We start from the raw sequence: 21,391 nt of genomic DNA on the forward strand, positions 1-21,391 counted from the left end.
AAAACAGGAAGGCAGTTTTTTACATAGACATTGAGATGCAGGCATTGGGCTGGGGTGGGCACAGTAAGAAACACCAGGTTGAAGTTCAAGAGGCTTATTTGGAATCACAGGTTTTTGGAGCGCTGCCCCTTCATTAGGTTGCACTCTGAAGGCTTGTGATTCCAAACAAACCTGTTGAACTTTAAGCTGATGTTGTGAGACTTCTTACAGTTACATTGACAACATGGACTTGGTCTGATTTTATTGAGTATTGATTTGATTTGATTTATTATTGTCACATGTATTAGCATACAGTGAAAATATTGTTTCTTACCTGCTATACAGACAAAGCATACCATTCATAGAGAAGGAAAGGTGATAGTGTTACAGTCATAGCTAGGGCGTAGAGAAAGATCAAATTAATGCAAGGTAGGTCCATTCAAAACTCTGATGGCAGAAGCTGTTCTTGAGTCGGTTGGTACGTGACGTCAGACTTTTGTATCTCTTTCCAGACGGAAGAAGGTGGAAGAGAGAATGTCCAGACTGCATGGGGTCCTTAATTATGCTGAGACAGTGGGAAGTGTAGACAGAGTCAATGGATGGGAGGCTGGTTTGAGTAATGGATTGAGCTGCATTCACAATCTTTTGTAGTTGGACTCCAAATGAAGCTTTAAATCTAATTCTTGGTCACTGTTATGAGTCACTTAAGAATAAGTTGGCTTTAATTTAGCTCCTCACACATCCCCAGGATATCCCAGTGGCTTTTCAGCTGTCACATTACCCCTAAGAAACAGCTACTGTTGTGATGTAGACCAACTGTAGCGACCAATTTGCATGCAGAAAGGTGCCACAAACAACAATGAGATTCAGTTGCCCCTTCATTCATTGATTTATTGACACAGATCATCATCCCCGCCTATCCTGCGATTCCCTTCAATATGCCACATAAATCAACCTTATCCAACCCATTATACCTATGATCAATTTTCAATGAGACAAGTTGACCAACTAATCTGTTTTGCTGATGTCAGTTGAGAGATAAATGATTGACCAAAGCATTGCGATAACTCCATTGTCCTTTCTTTTGAATAGTAGCATGGGATCTTTTACACTCATCTGAGCAGATAGGCAAGGTCTTGGTTTAATGTCTCATTTTAAAGATGGGGGTGGTGGTATAGTGGTATTATCGCTGGACTAGTAATCCAGAGACTCAGGACAAGTCCAGGGATCCGTGTTCAAATCCCACCACGGCAGATGTTGAACTTTGAATTCAATAAAAACCTGGAATCAGAAGTCTAATGAAACCATTGTTGATTGTTGGAAAAACCGATCTGGTTCCCTAATGTCCTTTAGGGAAGGAAATCTGCTGTCCTTACCCAGTCTGACCTACATGTGACTCCAAACCCACACCAAGTGGTTGACTCTCAAATGCCCTATGAAATGGAGGGCTGTTAGGGATGGGCAACAAATGCTGCGCCCAGCCAGCAATATCCACATCTTATAAATGAATTACAAAAAAATATGGAAAAGGTTGTTGTGGTGAAGTGATCCATGCATTGAAAAGATTAAACTTGGATATGAAGAAAATCTACGAGCGTACAACTATTGTATTGGTGCCATCAATCCTTATTTGTAAATGTCCTGAACCCTCTTCCTAATTTTAGTCAACATCCTTTCTTAGCCCCTAGAAATAGATAGTTTGTCATTGTTTATTCATACTGTACTCACTCAGAGGGTGGTGAGTGTCTGGAATGAGTTGTCAGAGGCAGTAGTAGAGGTGGGTACAATTTTGTCTTTTAAAAAGCATTTAGACAGTTACATGGGTAAGATGGATATAGAGCGATGTGGGCCAAATGCAGGCAATTGGCACGAGTTTAGGTAAAGATTGGGTGGCATGGACAAGTAAGGCCGAAGGTCCTGTTTCCAAGGTGAAAACTTCAATGACTCTCTGACCCCACTTGTGGACTATTATGTGCAAAATGGCTGCCAACAGTTGCTGTATTGAAAGTAGTCTATTGTATATGAAACACTTTAAAAGGTTTCTGTGAGATGTGATACGTAAATGTAATATTTTATATTACCCAGACAACAAGCCTTCCAGGTAATTCCAGGTAAGCCTTCCAGGTAACACTTTCCCAACAAATGAAGGCACAGATAATATTCTTCCATTACTATCAAAAAGTCAGTCATAATCTTGTCTGTGCCTGAAGCAATGATTTAGCATTGTCGTTGCTATTTCCAAATAATCCTTCGAGATTACTACACCCTCATTAAAATGTGGATGTTGGTTAATGAGTGTCAAAAGAATGTTAACCACAAATTATGATAAAATATTTTTCATATTTATTGGAGATTGCATCCTTGAAAATTGATGGCGCCAGAAGGCGATCAGCAGCAATGCCATCACCCACACAGTGTCTGCAACGCACACTGACTTGCTTCAAAAGAAAACATCTTCATTTTGATCTTTCAAATTTTAATTTTGATCTAATTATGTGTACACCTCTGCCCATTTCTCACTTGAGCCCAGGGCTAGATAGATTTATCAGGGTTTTCTAGTTGACATCATGCCTAACAGACCCTAAAGCCAGTCATAACGGTAGGAAAATAAGGGACAGTTTGCAGACCAACTTATTTGTTGGCCCAAATTGATGGGGCCTCAGAGATTCTGATTGTGAGTCTTTCTGCTTACAAAGGTCCCAACCATACTATGACAGAAGTGAACAGTGCTGGACAACTGAAGACTCTACATCTATCCAGTTGATCTACTCAAGTGTAATTATCATAATGTATACTTTCCCCACTCACCTGAAACCATGGGCAGAATTTTATATTCCCTTGACGGTGATTTGCAAGTGAAGCATGGAGGGTGTGGGGGGTTAAAATTCCTCAGTTGGCCTTTCCATTGACGCTCAGGCCACCCTGACCCTCTGCATTCATATGCTAAGATAGGTGAGGCATAGGCTGGCCTGCCAGACTTTGGCCCAAATAAGACCAGAAGACCATAAGATATAGGAGCGGAATTAGGCTATTTGGCCCATTGAGTCTGTTCCGCCACTCAATCATGGCTGATAAGTTTCTCACCCCCATTCTCCCGCTTTTTCCCTGTAACCTTTGACTCCCTTACCCCTCTGTCCTAAATATACTCAATAACCTGGCCTCCACAGCCTTCTCCACAGCAGATAGGTAGCCAATCATATTGAAGTATTCAAACAGACAGCAAATCAGGAAGTAAAAGCCACTGCACTCCCTTACCTTTTCATTTATAATTTTATAGATAGTGAAATAAATGATTGGGGCATACAATTGAGATGAAGGCGGAAGCTAAATATCTTCAACAATGTTATTTTCAAAATATGTGCAATGTCTTATCATAATGGAACAAATTACCATTCAATAACTTTTCAGAGACTGCGGCCGGAATTTTACCGGCACACCCCACTTCCGGGTGCCAACAAGGCTCAGAGAACAGCATTCTCCATTGGCCTTGGGCAGAAGTGCTGGTAAAATTCTGCCTTGTGTGCCTGTAACTGTGAACACAGTACGCTGTTAAAATCCCAGTTACATTGGATTTGATGAGGCACAACTATTTCAAGGGTTTTTACGTAGCTTAAGAGAGGAAGTTCTGTTTGGTTCAGTGATTTCTAACTGATTGCAGTCCAAAGGACCAGAGATCCAGAGCGCATCCTCTAGGGAAGGGCAGAGTCACTGCTAGTAACTTCTGGATGTCCACACTTAACTGCACATGTACCAACTTCAGCAGCATGATCTGGTGAAGGCAGGTGGGCTAGAGAGTGTGACATGAATGTACTGGACTGGTATTTAAATAAAGTGCCGGGATCTTCAAACCTGTCAGCTGAGGGTGGGTGGATGAATCAGGAACTCTCTTGTACATAATGAACATTGAACATAGAATACTACAGCACAAACAGGCCCTTCGGCCCACGAGTTGTGCCGATCACATCAACACCTACCAATCTATAGACCTATCTATAACCCCCAATCCCATTAAATCCCATATACTCATCCAGAAGTCTTTTAAAAGACCCCAGCGAGTTCGCCTCCACCACCACTGACGGCAGCCGATTCCATTCACTCACCACCCTCTGAGTGAAAAACTTACCCCTAACATCACTTCTGTACTTTCCTCCCCGCACCTTAAATCTGTGTCCTCTCGTAGCGACCATTTCAACCCGGGGAAATAGCCTCTGAGAATCCACCCTATCTATTCCCCTCAACATTTTATAAACTTCTATCAGGTCGCCTCTCAACCTACGCCTCTCCAGGGAAAAGAGTCCCAGCTCCCTCAACCTAACCTCATAAGGCATGCCTCCCAGTCCAGGCAACATCCTTGTAAATCTCCTCTGTACCCTTTCAATGCTTCTACGTCCTTCCTATAGTGAGGCGACCAGAACTGCGCACAGTACTCCAAATGAGGCCTGACAAGGGTCTTATAAAGTTGCAGCATTACCTCTCAATTCCTAAACTCAATCCCTCGATTAATGAAGGCCAGTACACCATACGCCTTCCTGACCACATCCTCCACCTGCGAGGCCGATTTAAGAGTCCTGTGGACCCGGACCCCAAGATCCTTCTGCTCTTCAACACTACGAAGACTCCTGCCCCTGATAGTGTACTCGTTCATCCCATTGGAATGGGGTGAATGGGGTTCCAAGCACGGTATCTAGTGTGGGATCCTGCCATTCTGGTCAGCAGTACAGGCACCACTAGTGCTTGCCACTTGGTCTCAAAAATGAGAAAATTCCACACGAAATGTGACATTTCATTGGATTATTTGATTTGATTTGATTTATTATTGCCACATGTATTAACATACAGTGAAAAGTATTGTTTCTTGCACACTCTGCAGAGAAAGCATATCATTCATAGAGAAGGAAAGGAGAGTAGTGTTACAGTTATGGCTAGGGTGTAGAAAAAGATCAACTTAATGCAAGGCCAGGTCCATTCAAAAGCCTGACAGCAGCAAGGAAGAAGCTGCTTTTGAGTCGGTTGGTACATGACCTCAGACTTTTGTATCTTTTTCCCGCTGGAAGAAGGTGGAAGAGAGAATGTCCGGGGTGTGTGGGGTCCTTAATTATGCTGGCTGCTTTGCCGAGGCAGAGGAAATTGTAGACAGAGTCAGTGGATGGAAGGCTGGTTTGCATGATGGATTGGGCTACATTCATGACCTTTGTAGTTTCTTGTGGTCTTGGGCAGAGCAGGAGCCATACCAAGCTGTGATACAATCAGAAAGAATGTTTTCTATGCTGCATCTGGTTACAAGGTTTTTTTTTAGCCCAGAGCAAATTATTTTGGTAACAATTGTTGACTTTAAAATGTTCAGTATTATTTGCTTAGATGAGTATATCATTTATTCTATAACAGGGTTCAGTTTATATTGCCGTTGTGAATTGTGGTAAGGGATCGATTAGAATGTACTACATCCTGCATTTACCGTGTGAACAATTTACACTGAGCGCGGAATTTCCCACCCTGCCTGTCGTGGGAATTATAGCGGGCTGGGGGTGGACTATATAAAGGCCCGCTGACCTTAGGCAGGATTTTCCAGTTTTGGGGCGAATGCAGATAGAAAATCCCGCCCTGAAAGTGCAGTTCACACTCACTTTGAGAGACCACTTCCCCAGTACTGTCCCCGTCCACACCTACTCTGCCGCCATCCCACCCCCACCGCCGCCCCCCCACACCCCCCCCCCACCCCCTGCAGCCATCCCCTCCCATTCACAACCCTCTGTGTGGAGTTTGCACATTCTCCTCGTGTCTGCGTGGGTTTCCTCCGGGTGCTCCAGTTTCCCCCCACAGTCCAAAGATGTGCGGGTTAGGTTGATTGGCCATGCTAAGAAATTGCCCCTTAGTATCCAGGGATGCGTAGGTTAGAGGGATTAGTGGGTATAATATGTAGGGATATGGGGGTAGGGCCTGGGAGGGATGGTGTTCGGTGCAGACTCGATGGGCCAAAGGGCCTCTTTCTGCACTGTAGGGTTCTATGGCTCTAACTGATTCTAACTCTCCTAATCTCCTTTGAGAAAATTACAGGAGCCACATTCTGACTTCCTTCCTGATGAGCACTTGGCGGATGCCCCATTTGATGCCTGCAGCTCACTTCTACTTTGACAGTGAGGCCCCAAGGCTTAACATTAGCCGCTGCCTGTTTTTAGACACATTTGCCTCAGTGACATAAAGTTGCCAGATCTCTCAGCTATTTTTATCAATAGTGCAGCATCTATCATTAAATTGATCTTTTGCAATGGTATTGATTTTTGTTCTTCACTGACCTCATAGAATATGTCGGATGGGTAATGCATGCGCACAATAACATCCAATCATCAAAGCAACCATTTCATCTGAGGCGATACAAGTTCAGTATGGGAACACCATCAGTCCATGACTACAATATCCCACAGATCACACCATGGGATCTAGCCTTTCAGCTCTAAATTTGAATCCACAGTAGACTGACAAGAGTGGAAATCATTGACAGCCCTGACAACCCTCACTTGAGTAAACTGAGAACTTCACTAAGTGAGACTATGTCCAAAGATGTGCGGGTTAGGTAGATTGGCCATGCTTAGTTGCCCCTTACGTCTCAGGTGCATTAGGAGGGTAAATATGTGGGGTTACGAAGATAGGGCCTGGGCGGGATTGTTGTCAGTGCAGGCTCGATAGGCTGGATGACATCCTTTTGGACTGTAAGGATTCTATGAATCTGTGATAATAGAACTACGCCTTTGAGCCTGGAAAACCATTCATGCTCGAACCCTTGGCTCTATTCCCTCTCCACAGATGCTGTCAGACCTGCTGAGATTTTCTGCTTTTGCTTCAGATTCCAGCATCCACAGTATTTTGCTTTCAACTTCATTAAGTGACTTTGTATGAAAGAAAGCCTTAGTTCATTGGGCTTTGGACAAGGGTGGAATCTTTTTTTTAACATAGGGGCCTCATGTCTACGTTTGCCAAAGTTTCAGGAAGGTCACTGGGAGGGAAGGGGATAGTTGTGTAAGAATGAGCTGTGGGCGGCTGCATCCCTTTCTCATGGTATCCATGCACACCCCACTAGTTCCTTAAGACCACAGCCAGAAAGATAGGTAATCTCAACACTGAGGGGGCGAGGTACAAGTCATATGTATGTAGCATCGCATGCGATTCTGTGACTGCCTCGCACTGACATGTGTGTATAAGCTGGAAAACGGATGACTCGTGAATCTGTTTGGAAAACAAACTGCACATTTTCTAATTTCTGTGAGTGACTTTCCAATAACACCACATCAACTCTTCATCTCTTTGTTAAGCTGAGAGCGTCTTTGGTTCATTTCAGCTGGCTCCTATTAATATCTAGTCCTGGTTCTGGCTGGGATAAATAGATCTAATCAGTGTGCTACAGAATTTGCCAGAATCCTGCAGTGGAATTAATGCAGTTCAGCTCATGCAGGTGCTCCTTAACGTTGAATAAACTGCAGTGACCAGGAAACCATGTTTAATGAAAGATGTACTACACATAACTTCTAAAAATAACACAGGCAACAAGCCTTTCCTCAGGTCGAATTTCAGACATCAAATTCACGATAGTTGCTGCTATTCTGTCGGTGTAGTTCAAGTAGATGTTGTCCTTTTGTCTTTCTACAAGGCTCCTTGCAGTGGTTCCAGGATGGCACAGTTGTTAGCACTGTTGTCTCACAGTGCCAAGGGCGAGAGTTCGATTCCTGGCCTGGGTCACTGTCTGTACAGAGTTCTCCCTGTGTCTGGGTGGGTTTCCTCTCATAGTCTGAAAGATGTGTGGTTAGGTGCATTGGTCATGCTAAATTCTACCTCAGTGTACCTGAACAGGTGCTGGAGTGAGGTGACTAGGAGATTTTCACAGGAACTTCAATGCAGTGTTAATCTAAGCCTATTTGTGCCAGCACTAAATAAATTAAACAGTTGTAAAAATTTTTGACCCACGCCCTCCATCTCTTCACAGATACCAGGCATGTACAACCTTCTCCGCCATGGACCTACGACCAGTCGTACCCCTATCTGGGGCAGATCTCCACGCCGTCTGTTCACCCTGCAACACCCATCTCGCCCGGGCGAGCGAGTGGGATGCCGGCAATCACGGCGGAAATTTCCAGCAGGCTTTCAGGTGAGCAGCAAGTCTTCAGAGATGAAGCCAGATCTGTCATTGGTGGGAATGGCAAATATATTGGGCAAGGTTGCCCCCATGAGGTCACTGCGAGTAGTACAGGTCACATATTAAATCAGACTGATATTGGCTCATATAAACCAAATTATATGTTTGCAGTTACTTATAAAGTACCTGCGCTTAGTAGCCTAATGAGCTCTGATCATCATGACATATTTCAATACATACTTAGTACAATATTTATGCTGCAGCTCATTAAAGCAAATTAGTACCTTAATAATAAACTAAATTTAAAAGACCTCAGAGTAGTCATTAAATCTGAAACAGAATTTGATAAATAAGTAATTAAAGGCAAGTGAAATTCACCATAATGAGGAAATGAGAAAGCTTCTCTTTTTTTTCTCCTCGTTAATTGACAATCTATGAACAAAATAACAGGGCCATGCTAATTTAAGCGGTGAGATCTCTGAGAATGTGCCATATTTATCAGGATGCTGAAATGTTGGAGTAAGACAGGCATTTTTATGTGCAGGGGTACTTCATGCATTGCTAGAGCAGCGGTGACAAGTGGCTGGCAGTGCTGCCTCACAGCGCGAGGGGGAGCCGGGTTCAGTTGCCGGCTTGGATTACTGTCTGTGCGGAGTCTGCACGTTCTCCCCATGTCTGTGTGGGGTTCCTCTGGATGCTTCAGTTTTCTCCCACAGTCCAAATAACATGCTGGTTAGATGCAGTTGCCATGTTAAATTCTCCTTCATTGTACCCGCACAGGAACTTGGATGTGGCGGCTAGGGGATTTTACAGTAACTTCATTGCGGTGTGAATGTAAGCCTACTTTTGACATTAATAAATACACTAATAAATAAACTTAACTTACTGATGAGAGGACACAGCAGGTTCATTCTGTGAAATATGAGACAGGAAACACAAGAATAGGGCTTTACCCAAGGAGAAATAAATTTTGATAGCTGAGACTTTGTGCAGTCCAACAGGAGATACTTTAATTTAATATAATCCTCACTCTTATTTCCAATTGTCGGTAAAAAAAAAGCTCAGATAAAGCCTACATTGAAGCCCACAACTGTCTGCCAGACACTGTTGAGGAAGTCATAGTTTGGCTCAGTTCACTGTGTCTGTTTTAAGCAGTCTGGTTGCTCCCACAAAGCCGCCACACCTTGTCTGTCAGACAGGACTTGTCACCTGTGGAAAAAAAATGTTTTTTCATCTTCCTGCCAAAAAGCAAGGTTGCAGTAGATCACATCGATCTGAGTCACAGTCCAACTGGCTGCTTGAAAAACAACCTCCAGTTCCTCAGGGCGTCTAAACACTTGAGCACAGGTAAAACCTATGCAGGCCACGTCGATGTGTGCAAGGTGATTGCAGTCGAGCCTCAAGACAATTGCACTGTGCGGATCCATTTCAAAAGAGCACAATCCAAGCCAGCACTGTGAACAAAGTTTTGTTTATTTTTTATTATTGGTTCATGGGATGTTGGCTTTGTCAGCATTCAACGCACCATCCCTGAGGGCAGTTGAGAGTCAACCACATTACTATGACTCTGGTGTCATATGAAGGCCAGTCCAGGTAAGGGTGGCAGATTTCCTTCCCTAAAAGACGTTAGTGAACCAGGTGGGTTTTCTCTCTATGGGCTGCCACTAGCACCTCTTATCCTTTCCCCTGGTTTCTGTGGCTATGATTCTTCCTTCATTCCCTCACCCTGCACTATGATTACCTCCCACTTTCTCTGCATTTTAGCTTTGACAAAGGGTCACCTGGACTTGAAACGTCAGCTTTTCTCTCTCCTTGTAGCTGCTGCCAGACCTGCTGAGACTTTCCAGCATTTTCTCTTTGGGTTTTTCCTGACAATTGACAATGGCTCTATGGTCATCATTAGACTTTTAATTCCAGATCTTTCACAGAAGTCAAATTTCACCACCTGCCCTGGGAGGGATTCAAACCCAAGTCCTGGGCATTACCCTGGGTCTCTGGGTGGCACAGTGGTCAGCACTGCTGCCTCGCAGCACCAGGGACCTGAGTTCAATTCCGGCCTTGGGTGATTGTCTGTGTGGAGTTTGCATGTTCTCCCCATGTCTGCGTGGGTTGCCTCTGGGTACTCCAGTTTCCTCCCACAGTCCAAAGATGTGCAGGTCAGATTGCTTGGCTGTGATAAATTGCCCCTGAGTGTCAGAGTGATTAGGAGGGTAAATATGTAGGGTTATGGGAATGGGGCCTGGATGGGATTGTTCTCGATGCAGGCTCGGTAGGCCAGATCACCTCCTTCTGCACTGTAAATCCCATGATTACTATTCCAGTGACAATATCACTGCGCCACTGCCGTCCCCCGCTGGTAGCCAAGTGAATGTGTGCTATCCAGAAACGATAGCGGAATGCTGAATGCAAAGCTTTTAAGTGCCGACGGCATGTATTTTATGAGGTTCATTAGCTGTCAACCCTGGTCGGAAGTTTTTATTTAATGTCTCACAGGCCCAGGCACGGGCATGGACCTATCACCTGGTTGCTCAGATTCATGGTGCAGTAAGTTACCTCAAGTTGCACTGTCAGCACTGAAATATAAACTTCCACAACATTGTAGTTCAGTCGCTGTGTACTTCAGCAGAAAGAGCTAAAGTGAATGTGTGCTGCATTTAACTCTTTGCAGACTGAAGGAAAAGTTGTACTGCAGTTGTGAATTGAGTCTAGTTTGCATTAGAAAGTACCACAGCAAATGGTGGAATTTAAATTCAATAAAAAATATCTGGAATCAAGAATCCACTGATGACCACTGTCAAAAACCCATCTGGTTCACTCATATCCTTCAGGGAAGGAAATCTGACATCCTTACCTGGTCTGGCCTACATGTGACTCCAGAGCCCCAGCAATGTGGTTGACTCTCAGCTGCCCTCCAAGGGCAAGTGGGATGGGCAATAAATGCTGGCCAGCCAGCGATGCCCATGAATTAAAAATAAATAAATGCAACTTGGAATAGCCAGTAAATACCAGACTGCCCACATCTCTAGAACAATTTAAAATACAATCGCCAAAGGAGATAATGTGCAATTCCACAATAGTCAAAGGCACAGCTAAGGGTCTGTCACTTCGATGATGCATGAGGAATGCTGGAGAAGACTTGCATTTATATAGCGCCTTTCACAGCCACTTCCTGTCTCAAAGCATTTCACAGCTGAGACAGTACTTTTTGAAGTGTTGTAATGTCCTAAACACAGCAGTCAAGTTGCATGCAGCAAGCACCCACACACAGCAATGTGTAAATGCCTGGAATTCTCTGGCTGTTCACACCCAGTCACCACAGCTGGCAAGAACTGAGAACCTTGGCACTCAGCTGAATCAGTGGGATTGGAGGAGGCTGGCTGTGGCTGAGGTCAGAGAATCCAGCCCAATGACCAGATAATCTGTTTGGATGATTTTGACGAAGGGACAGTTATTGACCAGGACACCAGAAATAGCTCCTTGGCTTCCCTTTGAGGTAGTGCCATGGAACCTTCTACATCCACCTGGTCTCATCTAGAGTAGGCAACCTCTGACAACACAGCACTGTCTCACTACTGCATCAAAGGTGCAGCAAAGATTATGCATTAGAAATGTTCACATTGCTTCTCCCTCCTTTGGAAAGAAGAGTCCTCATTTTGTTACCTTCATTTCATGGGTTTTGTTCAAATTTAGTGGACAAAGTAATTTAGTTAGCATTAGCACTGCTGCCTCACAGCGCCAGAGACCCAGGTTTAACCTTGATTTTCTGGGTGCGACCCCTGAAGTAGGACCTCGTAACTCAAGGGGCAAGTGCGCTACCAGCTGAGTTGCAGCTAACACTGAAAGCAGGGTTTTTTAAACTGACTGGCTTTAAATTAGACTACAATAAAAGTCAATACACATGAAGGTAGAATCATAGAATGCCTCCAATGCAGGAGGAAGCCATTCGGCCCATCGATTCTGCACCAACCACAATCCAACCCAGGTCCTATTCCCATACATATTTATTTCCCACATATTTACTTTGTTTATCCACTGACACTAGGGTCAATTTAGCATGGCCAATCAACCTAATCCGCACATCTTTGGATTGTGGGAGGAAACCGGAGCACCCAGAGGAAGCCCACGCAGACACGGGGAGAACATGCAAATTCCTCCCAGACAGTGACCCAAGGCCGGAATTGAACCAGGGTCTCTGGTGCTGTGAGGCAGCAGTGCTAATGTGTTTGAATTAATTTATCTTGCCCGCTAAATTTGAACAAAACCCATGGAATGAAGGTAACAAACTGAGGACTCTTCTTTCCAAAGGAGGGAGAAGCAATGTGAACATTTCTAATGCATATTCTTTGTTGTAGTACGGTTGACTGTGACTGTACAAACTGCACAGCTGATCTTTCTGCTTTACACATTCCAAAAACAGGTTTGGATTTGTCAAAGAGCAGTAAACAGTCCTATTAGAATCTTGCAGGCATTTCCGTTTTTTCACCCCATCCTAATTTGAAGGAGTTTCTGGGATGAGGGTGGTTTGTTTCCTTCTGTGTCTTAAAGTTTATTTATTAGTCACAAGTAGGCTTACATTCCCAGTGTGATGAAGTTTCTGTGAAAATCCCCTAGTCACTCCAGCGCCTGTTTGGGTACACTGAGGGAGAATCTAGCACAGCCAGTTCACCTAACCCGCACACCTTTCAGACTGTGAGAGGAAACCAGAGCACCCAGAGGAAACCCACGCAGACACAGGGAGAACATGCAAACTCATCTGAGTCACCAAGAGTTGTTGGTGTATATTTTGTAACAGCGGTTAATTAACCTGCTCTATATTTCTTTGCAGGTGCCTCTGATCTAACAGCATTTAGTGACCCACGAATGGGCATCGATCGGCAATTTTCAGCTCTTCCTTCTCTCTCCGATGGTCGCTTCACAGACCCTCGAATGCACTACCCAGGACCTTTTGCGTACACACCCACTCCCGTCACTACTGGCATAGGAATTGGCATGTCCGCCATGACAACTGCTGCGCGCTACCACACGTACCTGCCTCCCCCTTACCCAGGCTCTGCCCAAGGTCAAAGTGGACCCTTCCAAACCAGCTCTTCTCCTTACCATCTGTACTATGGCACTTCAACTGGCTCCTACCAGTTTTCCATGATGGCGGGGGGGGACCGGTCGCCACCCCGCATTCTGCCGCCCTGCACTAACGCATCAACAGGATCCAGCCTCCTCAACCCAAACCTCCCCAACCAAAGCGACGTCGTGGACGCGGACGGGAGCCACAGCAACTCCCCAACAAATATGAGTACCACGGGAAGGCTGGAGGAAGCGGTGTGGCGGCCATATTGACTATGAAGTCACCTTTAACTTAATCAGAAAGCCTAGCGATCCCACCCATCAGTGGCAAAGCAAGCGCAAGATCCTCATTAGTCTTGGAAACATTGCAAAAGCCTTGGTCGGGATCATTGAGTGCGAAAGGAAAATATTTGTGTTTGTTTGGTTGCCCTTTGCCAAGTTTGTGTACTCAAACAAAAGTTATTGTCATCCTTGAAGGTTCATCTGCGTTGTTTTGCATCTAGTGGCAAAAGAATCTTTTTGTCTCGCACCTTACCTTATATGAAGCAGCAGGTTTTTTTTTTGACCTGATTTTGTATTTTTCCACCTTGCTCTTGGCACTGAGAGAGTAAATTAATGTTGTTGCCTATGGATTGAAAGGAAACCCCCAGCTTACCCTCTTCCTCTGACACTGTTATCCTTTCTCTTAACCTCACAGCTTCAGTTTTCAATCGAATTGACGACTGCACAGCCAGTAATGCAAGCAGGGCAGATATTTCCTTTTTTGTTAAAAAGAAACAGAATTGAATTGCCTTTTTAACTAAACAAAAAGGTTATTAAACACTTCTGCGAACGAAATGAGACAGATTTCGATTACAGCAAATATATGCGGCAAAGCTTGACAATATTTTGTGCTTCATTTCAACGTTTGTGTCAGTTGCTTCACTTCCTGACTGACACGTTCCATCCATCCAGGCAGTGATAGCTTGAAATGCACTTAACATTTCAAATGTACACTTTCCAATTGGCCTTCTTTTCAAAAAAAAATAATGAAATGGTGGCTCCCACACCTCTGGGAGAGTGTGGAAAAAGGACAAACACCAGACTTCACCATTCTTTAGAAATGTATTTTTTTTTTGGAGTGTGCTTGATACAGGGTGAGACGCACTAATCCATCCCCCACCCTTGAGGAACACTGATGCACTCGCAGAACGAAACAAAGATCACTGGCCAATATTACCTCTTTCCTGGGAGCGGTTATTCCACGCCTTTTCACAGCGGACAAATTATCACGGTGGCTTCTATAGTAGGACCTGAGGGCCATACATTCAGCAGACCCTTTTTGCCAGTGTGGGTTTCAGTCACGACGGGGCATAGGTTCAAGGTGAGGGGTAGGAGGTTTAGCGGGGGATGTGAGGGGAAACTTTCTTTACTCAGAGGGTGGTGACGGTCTGGAATGCACTGCCTGGGGAGGGTGGTAGAGGCAGGTCGCCTCACATCCTTTAAAAAATACCTGGATGAGTTCTTGGCATGTCGCAACATTCAGGGCTGCGGGCCAAGTGCTGGCAGATGAGATAAGGTGAGAATTCAGATGTTTCTAAGATGGGCCAAAGGGCTTCTTCTGCATTGCATGATTCTACGATGCTAAGTACGGAGCAGTTAAAGTGTATTGATGCAGAATGAAGAGACATTTGTGATCTCCTGGCTCTTATTTAATTTGGTTTCCAGAGCAAGACAAGTAGTCCCTCAAGGAGACATCACAAGCTGCTGTTGTCCCAGCCATTAGTGGCTGTTAATGCGAGGGGAAAGGCATTAAGTAGCATTTCCAGATTTTCACCAGTTGGCACCTAATCCCCCCCCCCCCTCCCCACCCTCAGAGCGCCTGTTAAGCTTTGCAAACATATATTTGAAAGAAGAGAGATGGTCAGTCAACACTGCGATATCAAATGGCTCCAGGAACGCCAGATGCTAGAGGGAGGCAAGCACAGTGGGGTGGGGGAGGCAGTAAATCTCTGCGTTCTGCCCTGGCTACTGGATCCAATGGCCAACAAAGTGGTGGCTTAATAGTAATTGATTGAATGTTATTTAATTTTCATTGTGAGTGTATTTAGTTCATTTGCTGGTAGACACAAAAGATCATGGGAAAGCAGGACTTTAAATCAGTGTTTCAAAGACTGGAACATGATTGAAATGAGGACAGTCTCAGGCTGCAGGCAGCAAAACAGCTGGATTTGTTATTTAAAACTTTGGTTTCCAAGAGTTCCTTATTGATTCTTTAGAAGAATATAGAAGGGGGACTTACATCTACCTTACAATATTAAGATATGCCAGCTGTCTTAAAAATGTATGCAGTGTGCTGACTAAAGACTGGATAATTTACAAAATTCTAAATGAGCTAAAAACAATAGTTATCAGTTTCCTGAAACAAGCTCATTATTGTATCTATATTTGTAAATAAGCAAGAGTTTTTTTCCTCAAAATTTTCCAGCTATCATTGCTAGTAATTGTACAGACACCACTGCGCTTCAGACTTTCCTTTCTAACCTTTTTTTTGGTTCCAAACAACTTCCAGATTGCATTTGCAAAAAAATACTGTAGTTTATGTTGTCATTTTTCAGACCTAGATGTTGTAGGTGTAAAGTTACACGCATTAAGAAAGCACTTCTTGTTCTCTGCAACCCAGCTATTAGATGCCTGTTCTTGGGCACAGCAGGTAACTCCTGCGCTGAATAATCTCCAGAGCGGCTGGGCTGCTGCAGGGTTTCTGATCAACCTATTGACATTCATACTCTTTGTACCAAAGTTTGTTGAACAATTTCATAGTTATATTGTGGCTGGCTAATAAATTAGTTTGTTGGACAAGTATTGACTTGCATCGTTTATTATCTTCCTCTCTCCGCTTCCCCTCTCACCTCTGTCTCCTTACCCCCTTCCCCTTTTCTCTTTCCTTCACTTCTGCCCCTTCTTCCTCTCTCTCCCACTCACCAACTTCTCTGTCTCCACCTCCTTCTTTTCCCCTCTCTCTTCCCATCCCTCGTCCCCTCTGTCCAACTGCCTTTCTCTCAACTTTCACCCCTCTCCCCTCCACTTTCTCTGTCTCCACCTGCCCCCAATTCCCCTCTCTCCCATTTCCCCTTCCCTCTCTCTAATGATCCTCTCCCCACTTTCACCCCCTCCCCATTTTCTCTCTCTCTCTCTCCCCTCCCTCCTTTTCCCCTCTCTTCTGTCCATCCCTCCTCCCCTCTCTCCAACCACACCCTTTAACTTACGCCGCTCTCTCTGTCCTCCCCGTCTCTGTTTCCACTTCCCTGTTTCCCCTCTCCTTTCCATCCTTCCTCCAACTGCCCCATCAACTTTCACTCCCTCTCCCCTCCCCCATCCTTTTTTCCTCTCTCCTTCCCATCCCTCCTCTTCTCGCTCCAACCCCCTTCCCTCCCAACCTTCATCCCCTCCCTTCCAGAAGCTGTCCGCTCACATTGGAATCATCATTCTGCCTGACACTGGGTTAATACGACTCAGCTCAATCCTCTTCCAAGCTATTGCCCACACATGCACACTTTACAGTACAGACTAAATAGTGCTAATTAAAAGAAGGGGTTGTTTTTACCCCTCCCTAACCTAGGAACTCTGAAATGATATGGAAGATTGTTGAAGCCAATTCTACAATACTTCACCCAAGTCCAGCAAAGAGTGGGAATAGGGCCTATCTGGGAAGTATACAACCGTTCTGCTGATTGCTATATTTCTTAATTAAACTTACCAATGATTTTAGGATCATAGGAATTAGGAGCAAAAGTAGGCAAATTCAGGCCTTCGAGCCTGCTCCGCCATTCAATCAGATCATGGCTAATCTCTTCCTGCTCTCAAATCCATCTCTCCACCTGTTCCCCAAATCCTTTTTTTATTAGAAATACATACATCTCCTTCTGGTAACCATTCAATGATTCTGACTCCACTACGCCATGGGAGAGCGGGTTCCACAAATTCACCACCCTCTGTGAGAAGTAGTCCCTGCTCATCTCAGTTTTAAATCTACCACCTCGCAACCTATACCAGTGACCTCTTGTTCGAGATTGCCCCATAAGAGGAAATACTTGGCCTACATGTGCATTATTAAATCCTTTGAAAATTTTATATACCACAATCTGATCCTCTCTCATCCCTTTGCTGCAATTTTTAACTCATTTGATTTGATTTATTATTGTCACATATATTAGTGTACAGCAAAAAGTATTGTTTCTCGTGTGCTCTACCGACAACAGAGAAGGAAAGGAGAGAGTGCATAATGTAGTGTTACAGTCATAGCTAGGGTGTAGAGAAAGACCAACTTAATGCGAGGTAGGTCCATTCAAAATTCTGACAGCAGCAGGGAAAAAGTTGTTCTTGAGTCAGTTGGTACGTAACCTCAGACTTTTGTATCTTTTTCCCAGAGGAAGAAGGTGGAAGAGAGAATGTCCAGGATGTGTGGGATCCCTAAGTATGCTGGCTGCTTTGCCGGGGCAGCTGGAAGTGTAGACAGAGTCAACGGATGGGAGACTGGTTTGTGTGATGGATTGGGCTACATTCACGTCCTTTCGTAGTTCCTTGTTCAGCGTGAATGAAGCTGCCCATCAACATCAATACTCTCAGTTCTCACTAATGCCAAAGGATTAGTGAGAACTGAGGTTTTCAGAGTGCATTTACAATGTGAGTAGGATCCCGTACAAGTATCACTGGTAATGTTTCATGTCACCACTCTGCAAAGCCAAAAGCCACATTTTTCTGGATGTTTCAAATTTCAAATTCACTCACTTCTCAGCAGAGCTCTTATCAAACTCCTTTCAAGTCCAAAGCTCTCCTTTCCACTACCATTCATTCTCTGAACTTACGCAGAGATCACCTGTACTCATCATGAACCTTGTCATGACGAAGAATGACTATTACATATGGCCAAAAGTGCACTTGTTTTTGAAGCCCTTTCTTCCGACTCTCTTAGAACTCGAGTGACAGTTATTAACGAGCTGAATTGCAGTCTTGTGGTTTGTATTATGATGTTCTTATCCATTCAGACGCGCAAACTTTCACAAACTGATCACAAGAGATGCTTCAACCTTACTCTCAATCCGAGGAAAAGGGTGCTGAAAATTCTGGCCTTTTAACCACTCACTTGTGCATGCAAATTTTGTGTGGGATTGTGCATGCGCCTGGGATCAGGTCCTGATTAGGCAGGCATTGAAAGGGCAGGCCCGGATCGGGTAGGCTTGGATCAGGTAGGCCTGGATCAGGTAAGCCCAGATTGCATAGGCTCGGATCTGATAGGCTGAGATCAGGTAGGCCCAATTGGGTAGGCCTGGATCAGGTAGGCCAAGATCAGGCAAGCCCAGATTGTGCAGGCTCAGATCAGGTAGGCCCGGATCAGGCAGACCAGATCGTGTAGGCCCAGATCAGGTAGGCCCAGATCACACAGGCCCGGATTCAGCAGTCCGGGATGAGGTTAGCCTGGATTGGGTAGGCTAGGATTGGGCAGGCCAGGATCAAATAGGCTCGGATTGGGTAGGCTAAAATTGGGCATGGCCAGATCGGGTATGGCCGGATCGGCTAGGCCTGGATTGAGTAGACCCAGAGCAGGTATGGCCAAATCGGGTAGGCCTAGATTGAGTAGACCCAGAGCAGTGTAGCCAGATCAGAACAGGTAGGCCTGCTCGACACGTTGGGATCGGGCAGGCTGGGATCAGATAGGCCCAGGTCAGGTAGGCCCGGATCAGGCAGGGTCACTTAGTCATCTAGACGCTGCCTGCAAAGAAAACAATGCACACTTGCCAAACCACATTGCTTCAACAAACCCTGGGTGAAGTGGCCTTTCACAAGAGGTTTCCATCATGCTCTGTTACTGATTGTGGCTTTGCCTGAATTGCTTAGTGATGTTCCCAGTGATGACAGGCAGATGCAAGCTGGGTCTGGGTGATAGATTTGTACTTGGGGCATTGACTCTCACTCTGAGATTAGTCAGTACATGGCCACTGTTCAATTTTCACTCTGAGTTAGGTCAACATACACACTATGAATCGCACTATGGGAGATCCGTCAGTACCGACATATAAGTTGACCCCTCATTTGGAGGAATCTATCAAGGCTTTTCAAATGTCGATTTATATGCTGACATCCATGGTAGTTCTCGACTCCTTGAGGAGAGACATCCTACAGCAGCTATTCTACCAACTCTTGAAATAATTTTATATGTTTCACTCAGATCACCTATCATTCTTCTAAATTCCAGAGAATATAGTTTCAATGTCCTTAATATTCCTCATAAGATTGTCCTTATCCCAGGAATCATTGTATTGAGGCTGATTGCACTGCCTCTAGTAAGGGTGCTCTTTAGGTAAGGAGGTCAAAATTGTACACAGTTATCTGGCACTTGAGATATGAAGATTTAAAGCAATTGACAAAAGAAACAAAAGCAATATGAGAAAAAGCATTTTCACACACAAGTTACGGCCTGGGAATGCACTGCCTGTGAGTGTTGGAGGCAGGACCAAGTGACGCATTCGAAAGAGAATTGGCCAGTTATCATAGAATCGTAGAATCCCTACAATGCAGAAGGAGGCCTCTTGGCCCATCGAGACTGCACCAACCACAACCCAGGCCCTATCTCCTGTAACCTCACATTTTTACCCTGCCAATCCCCCTGACACGAAGGGGCAGGTTAGCATGGCCCAATCAAACTAACCCACACAACTTTGGTCTGTGGGAGGAAACCAGAGCCCGCGAAGGAAACCCACAAATTCACGGGGAGAATGTGCAAACTCCACACAGACAGTGACCCAAGCATGACTCAAACCTGGGTCCCAGACGCTGTGAGGCAGCAGCGCTAACCACTGTGCCACCGTGCTGCCTTATGAAATGGAAGAATGGATAGGGTTCCAGGGAGAAGGAGGGAGTGTGGCACCAAGTGAATTGTACATTTGGAGACACAATGGGCTAAATGGTCTCTTTCTGTGTCATAACAGTTCTGTGATTCTATGAAGTCTGACACGGAAGACTTCAGGATTGCGACTCAATTCTATAATGTGTATTCTGATTATTGTTGTGTAGAACTACATTTTAATTGTCTACAATGAGGAGTTCCCTCGTGTGATTCTCCAGTTCAGTTGTTTTGATGCAATTTCTTATGCTGTCCTCCAGGTACAGTACACTCCCATTTAAAGGATCACTGACTCTGTGGAAAAACCTTTGCAATAGATTTTTCAATGTCAAGGCTGCAATATATTCACCACCTTATCAAACCAAATGGTGCTAAAATACATTTCAACGTCTCACAAGCAAACTAAGTATTACTTGTCAAAAAAGTATTTGTGAAGAGTTTACTGGTCACTCCAGTGACGATGTCCATCTCTAGTGGGGCTGGAAAATCCTGCCCATTATTCCACCAGGTGTTAAAGTTCAACAGCCCTAGGTGACATTCTCCTCTTCTTCGAGGTACCATGATCTAAGAGATGCTGGCAACCATGGACTGTCATTGGATTGGTCCATGATTATACTTGGTACAGTACCGCAGTGGTTTGCCATTACCTTCTGGTGTGGCCGACTAGGAATCTTTCTCACTCTTATCACCTGCCCTCATGTGGGCAGTACAGTTACACAGTGGTTAGCACTGCTGCCTCACAACACCAGGGGCCCAGGTTCTATTCCAGCTTCAGGTGACTGACTGTGTGGAGTTTGCATGTTCTCCCTGTGTCTGTGTGAGTTTCCTCCAGACTATCTGCTTTCCTCACACACTCCTATGTTGTGCAAGTTTGGTTGATTGGTCAGGCTAAATTGCTCCTCAGTGTCCAAAGATACATACGTTAGTAGGGTAAATACATAGAGCAACAGGTTAACAGGCCATTCTACATTGCCCCTTAGTGTCCAAAGATACATACATTAGTGAGGTAAATATGTGGAGTAATGGGGCAAGCCTGGGTAAGGTTCGGTGAAGACATGATGGACTGAATGGCCTCCTTCTGCACTGTAGAAATTCTGTGATTGATTCTATGTACATTGGAAGGGTTTACAGGCTGATAATTAACCTGTTTGTCCACATTATGGTCACACCTTCTATTAAGTCATGAAGTAAGACTCGAACCTGCAACTTGTGGCTTTGTGGTAGGGATGCTACCACTACACTACAAGACCACTCGTAAACGACAGCCTGTCATAAAATGTAGCACAGGACTGCACAAAACAATGGAGAAGGCAAGTCCAGCTAGTTGTTAAAACCGTAATGCC

The 21,391-nt window shown here is 44.7% G+C and overlaps 1 protein-coding gene across 3 annotated transcripts in view; it reads left to right on the forward strand.

Annotated features, from left to right (window-relative positions):
- Window positions 1–16,009, forward strand: part of LOC145353174 (runt-related transcription factor 1-like) — a 62,623-nt gene extending 46,614 nt beyond the window's left edge. For all 3 annotated transcript variants that reach the window (XM_080203641.1, XM_080203642.1, XM_080203643.1), the window contains 2 exons: window positions 7,955–8,116; window positions 12,930–16,009. In XM_080203641.1, coding sequence (XP_080059767.1) covers window positions 7,955–8,116; window positions 12,930–13,438 — 671 coding nt within the window. In that variant the 3' untranslated portion in view covers window positions 13,439–16,009. The remainder of the gene's footprint in view (window positions 1–7,954; window positions 8,117–12,929) is intronic.
- The last annotated feature ends 5,382 nt before the right edge of the window (window positions 16,010–21,391 follow it).

Source organism: Carcharhinus amblyrhynchos, chromosome 15 (genome assembly GCF_965287045.1).
Source record: "Carcharhinus amblyrhynchos chromosome 15, sCarAmb.v2.hapA, whole genome shotgun sequence".
Classification (NCBI taxonomy): domain Eukaryota; kingdom Metazoa; phylum Chordata; class Chondrichthyes; order Carcharhiniformes; family Carcharhinidae; genus Carcharhinus; species Carcharhinus amblyrhynchos.